Raw genomic sequence first — 9,013 nt, 5'->3', positions numbered from 1 at the left:
CAGCGGCTCCTCGGGCAGCAGCCGAGCCGTCCTGAGAGCCACATGGCACCGCACCAGCCATTCTCACCGGCAAGGGGAGAGCCTTCCTGGCACCCAGGGCGCTGCCTTCCCTGAATCCTCCGCGTTTACCCCTGAGGCCGAGAGCCAGCCGTTCCGGGGCGGGCGGACGCTGCACAGAGCAGCACTGTGGCCTGCTGTGTCCCATGGGGGCCGTGGTGGGGGCAGGACAGGCGTGGCCCTGCTTGGCATCTCGGGTCAGGAGCCGGTCAGAGCAGACCAGTGCGGGGGCCTGGGGCCACTCTCGCGTTCTATGGGTGTTCGTCCCCACCCGTGTGTGTGGTCTGGACCACGGTGACCGCGCCTGGCAGACCCCATGCAAGTACAGAACAGAAACCCGCATGGCCGTGGGGGGCCCCGTGACGAGCCCCAACAAACTGAAACCCAGAGGGGCCTCCCTCTCCCACAGTGATGCTGGGAAGGGCAGAAACCAGGCGACAGCCCGCATCCCCTCCCTGGGAGAAAAATCACCGTTCTGCTGACCTTCCTGGCTGACCGCACGCGGCATGTGGCAGGCGGCCGAGGGCTGGTACTTAATGTGTTCGCGACGCAGTTTACCTTGGATGCCATTCATGTCCGTTGACAGTTGAAAATAAAAATTATGTAACAAAATTTCATCTAGGGACTCGCAGAAACACCTCGGTCTCCCTCTGCCACAGTGCAGAGCAGCGGGGCGGTTTCTGTCCCACGGCCCAAGCGCGACCGAGGAGGGTTTTGGCTCTCCCGAGCTTTCTATGCAGGTCGACATGAGAGGTGCGACCCTCCCGCCACCGCCTCCCCGTCCCAGGGCCTCCGGGTGGCCAGGCCCACCTACCTGCGACTCCGCAGACGCCAGGGAAGCTGCTGCAGGACTCGCCGAGGCGGACGAGCGCGTGTCTAAAACAGCAAAGTTCTGTGTTAAGGACAGGCCGGTGCTCGTGACCATTGTCCTGATGGAAGTAGGACAGGTTCTCTTTTCCACGAGATTGTCGCGTCAGACCACGGAAGGGAGCTGAGCCGCTCGACGGACGTGCCCACGTCCCCGTGGCTGGACACAGCTCTCGCCAAGCACTGTGGAGGCCCAGGAGGGACAGACGGAAAGGCAGCGTCTGCTCTTAGGGCCAGAGGAGAAGCACAAGCAGGGGACGATCGGTTTGTCCGGTGGGTGACAAGGGACGAGGGACTGGCGGCTTGGAGGTGAAAGAGCACCTCAGGCCTCGGGGGTCAGCGACATGTCACAGAGGGTGCCAGCCCTTACTCGGGGTCTGCCTGGCGTAACGGGCCTCAGCAGGCACGAGGAGGGCACGTGGTGAGCACGTGCAGGGAGCAGAAAGCACGGAGGCTCAGACGGGTAAACGGCACCGAGTCTGGGCCGGAGCAGGGCGGGACTAGGTGGCCAGGCTGGACCGGCCAGGCATGCCGGGCTTCCGTGTGGAAGAGGACGGGGCAGAGCAGCCCCGTGTCTGGACGCCATCCAGGGTAGATGCTGTCACACAGGCCCAGCGGCTCTGAAGGGCAGGAGGGCTGCGGCTGGCCGGTGCACGTCCAGAGGCACACAGAGGGTGGGTGAGCCTGGGCGGGCTGGCAGGGCCCAGGTCTGAGGCGGGGAGGCAAGTTCCACTCTGGCCCCCTCTGACCTGGCCAGGCCGGCCGTGCTATGCCCAAGGCTGCACACCCGAGGGGACCCGCACGGGACAGGCACCAAGTCTTCACCAAAACGGGCCCCGGGGTCGGGAGAGTGTGGTAATTCTCAAACAGAATGGACACATGTCTCTTCCCGACTCGCTCAGGCGTGCTCTGTGGTCTCCTGAGGGGACTCCCAGATGCAGGCGGTGCTGGGTGGCTGGACTGACAGCTGGGCTCGGGGAGGGGCTGTCGACCCGCCCAGGTGGCAGGGAAAGGCCGATGCAGGCCCCGAGCAACTGGGCTGTGCTTCAGGTGACAGACGGCCGGAAGTCGGACATGCCCCACCCGTGCCCTTCCCTGGGTCATGTTCCTGCACACGCGTGTGCATGACCAAGGCCACACTTCAGAGGAGGCAGCAAAGCCGGAAGCGGCTGCCTGGGCCCTCACCGTCTGTGGCGGCCGCCGGCTCAGGCCTGCCGGGTAGCACAAGGTCGGGAGCTGGCACTGGTGAGTGTCTGCCACTCGGTCTTTGCAGGCCTCCGGACGTGTCGTGAACAACCTGGGAGCAACGACAGCCACAAACCGCCATGTCCTCGGGGGCAGCGAGCGCCTGGGTCGGGGCCGGAGCGGCAGGAGCCCTGTTCCACTATGGCCGCTTTGCAGTGGCTGCCCAGGGCTCTGCCCAACGTGCTGCCCAAGCTGCAGGGCACATCGTTTCAGGAATGCAGAAATGCGGCCAGCAGGTGGCATGGTGGTTAAGGCCCTGCGTCCCACACAGTTAACTTCAGGTTCGAATCCCAGATCTGGCAACTTGATAAGCATGCCAGCCGTGCGTGTGAGTGCCCACAGTGCTAAGAGATGGAGGGGAAGGGGCTGCAGCAGGGCCACCCCTGGGGGCGATTTCTCACTCTCTCTCGGGTGAGTGACTTGCCCTTTAACACATTTTCTTAAAGGCAGAGATGTACCAACCACAGAGCACGGTTGGCACGTTATTATTACTGTTTCATTTCTTCCAATTAGTTTACGTATTTTAAAGACATGACTAAAGAATTTTTTTTTAGAGAGAGATTTTTGCTATAGGGCACGTGCACTGGCCAGAGAGACAGAGAGACAGAAAGTGAGACCTGCCCCCCTCCGAGGGGATGGCCACACCACAGTCCCTTCTCCACTCTCCTCTCGGGATTTGGGGTATGCACGCACATGTGCCCAGCGTGAGTCTTAAGCCTCCGGGTTCAGGATGTGAATCATGGTCAAACACATGGGAGTCTAGCGGCATAACCATTACGCCACCTGCTGTTCTCAAGAAATTAAATGCTTTAATTTACAGAAACATGCCTGTTTTAAATAAACTACCTGGCCTATTTTGAAGAACAAATGAAGAACTCTTTTTAGAACTAAGTGGGATTTTATCTAAATCTGAGTTCTAATGCATCCCCTGTGAAAGTCACGCTGGCGCCCAAAGTTACCTCTCACCTCCAAACACACCAGCCCTCCTTCTCCAGGGGAGGCCTACATCTGCCTCGCGAACTTCTCCAAGTTCTTTCTCTGTCTCTCTGTGAGGTTGTTTTGTATGGGTGGGTTCTTTCTATCTTTAAACTTACTGGCTGAAAATAAAGGGGGGCATTTTTGTGCTTATAACAGTCATATTATCCCAACTCTCGAGCCCCCACTTGCTAGCCACCCCGGAATCTCGACGGTGACATAGGCATGCCCTATGTCTCCCTGGTCTGCCTGCAGCCTCTGCTCCTGGGTGCCCAGGAATGACTACTGATACTGCAGAAAACGTGGGCGCCATGGTCAAATAAAATGCTTCAAGATGAATTTTTCAAATGTATAAAAGAAATTGGTTTTTACTCTTTGCTAAATTCAAAGTGGATGGTTGGAACCAGCAGATGGCACAATGGTTATGTTGCTGAACACCCACATGGCTAACCACGGTTCAACTGCTCACCTGGCAACTTGAAACTCACATTGGGTGCGTGCCTGTGTGCCCAAAATCCCTAGGGAGATGGAGCAGAAGGGATTGCAGTGCGGCCATCCCCGCTGGGGATGACTTCTCACTTTCTGTCTCTCTGTCTCTCTCTGGTGAGCACACGCACCCTATAATAAAAATCTCTATAAAAAAGAGCAGTAGATGTTTTTGAGGTGGATGGTCACTCATTCAATTACTCGTCCGCTCCTACCTAAGTTTACTAAGCCATCCTACGGTGTAACTAGCTCGGGTCTGGGTGGTGCGCATGGCCATCTGCAGGTGGAAGAAGGAAATGGAGCTGCACAGGAACCCCACGACCCCAGGCCCCCACTCAGACCTGGGGAAGACACTTCTGTGCTCAATGGGGGCCTGGGTAGGAGAGTGCAGGCTCTCCATGGTCCAGATGTGGGGGCCCCGGGCCAGGAGAGAGCAGGTTCTCCTTCATGGACCCAGATGTGGGGGCCCGGGCCAGGAGAGAGCAGGCCCTCCTTTGCAGATCCAGATGTTCTCTGCTCAACAGTCACAGGAGAACACCAGGTGGTGTGCCCCCTCTGGAGTTGGGTGGAGGTATGTGTCTTCTTGGTCCACACTAACCCACATCTCGGGACCCTCGAATGTCCCTCCCAGGAGTGAGGACGACAGAAAGCCACGCTGGCTGGCTGAGCATGCTAAGAGGGGTAAATTCAGCACGGAGCGTGACAGAGATGACAGTCTCGCCTACACCCCGGCCCCAGCACGGCTCCATGCAGAGGGCAGCTGCCAAACCACAGCCACGAAACCAGCCCTGTGTGACCAGTGAGCCAGGCGTGCATGACACGTGAGCCGAGCGTAAGGAAGCCACGCAGGCTGTGGGCTGCAGTGACAGAGACGGGGCGAGAGCCCTCTTGACTGGCCAGCCCCAGTCAGGTGCGTTCATGAGCGCAGAGGAGAGCTGGGAGTCGGGACCTCTGCTTTACGGCGAGACTGCAAGGCCTCGGACGTGTCCAGAACTGCATCCACTCCTGTCCTTAGGAGAACGTACAGCTCGGGGACACGAGGCCCTCGGGGGAGAGCGGGCTGGGTGGGAGCCTCTGCTGCTCCACAGAGAGGAAGCACACGTCTCACCTTGGGCGGAGCTGCAGTTCTGACCCACCCACTTGGCCCCAGGAGAGCAGCACTCTGAGGCTTGCAGACAATACACTTTGGCCTTTCTTCTCCATCAGCAGACGGGGGTGCGATTCTGGATTCTAATACCTAAAAGGCAATTTATCACAAAACGCCTCAGAGGAAATGTTCACAGGTTCAACGGTATAGGAACTGTGAGCATTTCGAGTTTTAGCCCATTCTGTAATAACTGGCATGTCACGGGTAAAACAAGGTGGGAGGACGCAGACTGGGCGTGGCAGTCAGGAGCCCCCCTGGCCCTGGAGACGGCAATGGTGCTGGTCCATATTTGCAACTGCCCTGCACCCTGGCGGAGCAGCAGCCCAGCCCCACTCTTCCCTCCCTGCACCCTGAGGGAGCAGCAGCCCAGCCCCACTCTTCCCTCCCTGCACCCTGAGGGAACAGCAGCCCAGCCCCACTCTTCCCTCCCTGCACCCTGACGGCCCCTCTCATTCCTGGCAGGAACAGGGGCACCTGTTTTCTGAGAGGCCAGTGGGCTTTCCTCTGTCTCCATGGAAACAAAACTCTTCCAGAGCATCCTGAAGAGGAGGGAGAGCTTCCAGAATTTCCCCTGATTTCTCTCAGAAACCCTTGACTGTCCCTGTGGTGCTGGGGGCCAGAACAGGACACAGGCAGACCCTGGACATCCTACCAGGGACTTATCGTGTGCACACGTGTGTGTATGCCTGTGCTCACGTGCATGTGTTTTAATCACATGCCATAGCAGAACTATTCCACGTCCTTGAGCTATCAATGGTTTTTAAGAGATTTTTGCCTCAGGGTGCACGATCTCACTGGAGAGAGACAGACACAGGGAAAATGGGAGGTCACCCCAAGTGGGAATGGCCACGCCACCATCTCTTCTCTTCCATTCTCCTCCCTGGATCGTGGTTAGGCACACACACTGGCATGACTTGCAAGTCACTGGGTCTGGGACTCAAACTGTGGTCCGCGTAGCTACGCCGCCATCTGCTGGCCCTAAGCGGTAGGTTTTAGAGTTCGCAGGCTAAGTGCAGATAATGAATTGTTTTAATGTGACATTCTGCAAGGATAGACCGGCGTGGGAGGGCACGTTCAGTCCTGAGGCCCCTGGCACACTCCAGGTGTGCATGCGAATGCCAAGAACGCCTGGACCCAGGCTGGCCAGGCCGGCGTGGCTTGTGGCACGGAGACCCTACAGGGCTCCTGGCTCCCTTCAGCGCGTTGCTTTGTCAGGTAGTGGGCAGCTAGTAACCGAGACGTGGCAGCGCAACGCTCTGAGAGGCAGGTAGGTGTTTCAGGGAATGACTTTGGTCTAAACAGATTTCCAGTTCGAGACTAAGCAGGTGGCCTGGTGTCATTTCTGTAAGGCTGTCCTGGAGGTGACAGGCATCACAGCGACAGGGCGCTGGCTCTGGGTCCAGCCACATGGCCACAAGGGACTTAGTCCCAGGACCCACCCCCAGACCCGACCCCGGGCGGCGGTAATGAGCACGTCAGAAAGGGGATGCCATTCCTGCCCGAGTCAGGTGCCCGCGGGGGTGTGCCACAGTGGTCGTCAGAGGCAGCTAGATGTCGAGGACCAGGCTGAGCCCCAGGGCAGGGCCTGATCGATGGGGTTCCTCGGTTACGGGGAATGGAGGCTCTAGCCTGGAGGGCGCCCAGTGACAAAGCCCACGATTTATAATGACGCGACTTGTAAGGCACAGAAAGGGGTCGCTCGGTACCAGGCTGTCTGCTGTCTGTCCTGAGGGCAGGGTGGCCGCCATTCTCTCTCTGGCTCCTGGTCGCGGCCCCGAGGCCTGCAGTCGGTCCTGGAGCTGCAGGCTCTGCTCTCGCAGGGCGTCCACCTGACGCTGCAGTTCGTTGTGCGCGGCCACCCACCACGACTCGCGGCTCAGGAACTCTTCCCGCAGCCCGGCCAGCTGCTGCTGCAGTCGCTGGTACTGGGATGAGAATGTAGGGGGGCGTCAGACAGCACCCGCGAGCTCACCCACAGGGCGCTCGAGCCCCGCTGATGGCTGAGAACTGGGACGAGAATGCAGGGGTCCGTCAGACAGTACCCGCGAGCTCACCCACAGGGCGCTCGAGCCCCGCTGATGGCTGAGAACTGGGACGAGAATGCAGGGGGGCGTCAGACAGCACCCACGAGCTCACCCACAGGGCGCTCGAGCCCCGCTGATGGCTGAGAACTGGGACGAGAATGCAGGGGGGCGTCAGACAGCACCCACGAGCTCACCCACAGGGCGCTCGAGCCCCGCCGATGGCTGAGAGCCACTAGACAGACAGGTCAGACCTGCCGAGCCGCGAGATGACAGCTGGGTCGGCCGTGGTGGCAGCGAGGACAGCATGATCCGTTCTAGGACGTAGTGCCCAGCGCGAATCCCCCCACAGCTACTCCAGGTGGGGACGGTTAGTGCGCTGTCACGGGGAGCGAGTAGGGCTTGCTTTTGTAGTTGTTCTAGGTTTTGCCATAAGGCGTGTGCATTGCTAGAGAGAAACAGTGAGGGGCAAAGCGAGAAACCACCCCCAGGGAAATGGCCACTCCACGGTCTTCTCCAGTCTCCTACTGAGATTTTGGGCACACCTGCGCCCACACCTGGTCCAGGACTAAGCCGGGGTGATCCACGTGGGAGCCAGCACCTTGACCACAACACGTGCTGGCTCCCAGTCAGTGGTCTTGTTAAAATGTTACTCTGGCCAAAAGCGGCTGGCTTCCCTTCTTACTCCTCCCGGGGCGGCATAGCCGGAGTTACGACCACGGGTTCTGAGCGGATTCTGACTTAGCCTCTGTCCTGTGTCACCACAGCCTTCCTGAGTGACCTCAGGTTGCCACCTAACCTCCCTGGCCTCTGTACTCCCCCCAAAACTGTGACACCCAAAGAGCTCACATTATTTTAGAATAAAAGCTGACGCTGAACACAGCGATGTGTGAACACACGGTGCACAATGAAATTAGCGATATTAGTATTCTGTTAGCTCCAGAAACAGTGAAAAAGTAATTGCATTTTAATTTTAAATGAAATCAATACTTTCTCTACTCTCACCCTGAAATCACTCTGCGGATACTATACCCGTGAAGACTAGCACTGAGTGTTTCCGGGGCAGAGGGTGCGCGTGTCAGCCCCGGGACCAGACTGGCCGGCTGTCCAACCTCTGCCCCTTCCCCACATGGAACGGACGACCTGGAGCTCTCAGAGAAAGCAGGGCAGGTTGGGAGGGGAGCAGCTGCCAAGAGGGCACCCAGGCCCAGGCGGGGAGGGTGGTCAGGCAGCAGGTGCACAACGCAAGTGGAGCCTCCGAACCCAGGGACGTCCAGCCAGCAGCATGTCGGTGACACCGGAGACCAGAGTGCTGGTGACTGGGAGGCGCGTCCTGGTTGCTTGCAGCGATGATGCGAGAGCGGCATGAAGAGTCTCGAGGAGGCCCACGCTACCGTGCCCACCCCAGAACGCCGTCTGCCTGGCCCCTGCTTGTCAGTGTCCTGTGGGAGTCCATGGGAACCCGCGGGGCAGGCACTCCTGTGATGACAGCTGGGCACAGCAGGGCAAGGCCAGCCGGGCGGAGAGCGGACGAGCCGGAAGTGCGACGTGAACCCAGAGGGGGCTCTGGGCTGCCCAGTGCGGGCAGGTGTTAAATAAGGCTCTGCTGCGCCAGGTCGAGGGTCAGTCCCAGGCACCTCCTGAGGTCTCCCTGTGCCCAGGAGGCTGGTGGCCCCGATCGAGCAGACAGCAGTCTGAGACCCTGGGGGTGCCTGCCTCCTTCAGCTCCCTTTCTACCGCTCCCTCTCTTCTGGAACAAATAAAAGAAAATACAAACTTGGGAAGCAGAAGCCAGATCAAGCCCAAGCTTCATCCCAGTCCTCCTTGGGCTCAGAGCACCACCGCATCTGCAAATCGCCTGTCACAGGGGCTTCCTCCCCTCTCCCCTCAACACCGCCTTGCAGTCCCCAGACAAGGGATGTACCCACCGCCGGTTGGCGTGTCCTGGGCACCTGTGCACCTGCAGCTGGCGGTGGTGGGGATCTGTGTCAGAACAGCCAGGTTTGTAAACTTGGCGGACAGGCAGAAGCTGATATGGGGCGGGCTGGGAGGAGGCAAGGCAGCACTGAGAAGGAATTGAGGGTGGAGAGGCCTCAGGCTCACGGGACCGCCGAGGCATCTAGGAAGGGCGTGGGTGTAGGGCAAAGGGGCACAGCTTAGCCTCCCTGAGGGCACGGTGCTCAGGCCAGCAACTAAGCCAGCTCTGCTGCTCCTC

The 9,013-nt window shown here is 59.3% G+C and overlaps 1 protein-coding gene across 1 annotated transcript in view; it reads right to left on the bottom strand.

Annotated features, from left to right (window-relative positions):
- The window catches only part of TCP10L (t-complex 10 like), a 28,251-nt gene that overhangs the window by 16,809 nt on the left and 2,429 nt on the right, over positions 1-9,013 (bottom strand). Inside the window, exons 4-7 of the mRNA XM_027770417.1 lie at positions 6,484-6,702; positions 4,739-4,867; positions 2,110-2,221; positions 872-933 (exon numbers count right to left, since the gene is read on the bottom strand). Of these exons, the coding sequence (XP_027626218.1) occupies positions 872-933; positions 2,110-2,221; positions 4,739-4,867; positions 6,484-6,702 (522 nt within the window). The remainder of the gene's footprint in view (positions 1-871; positions 934-2,109; positions 2,222-4,738; positions 4,868-6,483; positions 6,703-9,013) is intronic.

Source organism: Tupaia chinensis, unplaced genomic scaffold (genome assembly GCF_000334495.1).
Source record: "Tupaia chinensis unplaced genomic scaffold, TupChi_1.0 Scaffold000132_1, whole genome shotgun sequence".
Classification (NCBI taxonomy): Eukaryota; Metazoa; Chordata; class Mammalia; order Scandentia; family Tupaiidae; genus Tupaia; species Tupaia belangeri.
Note: the sequence above shows the minus strand (reverse complement) of the source record. Positions and strands in the feature narration are given on the sequence as shown.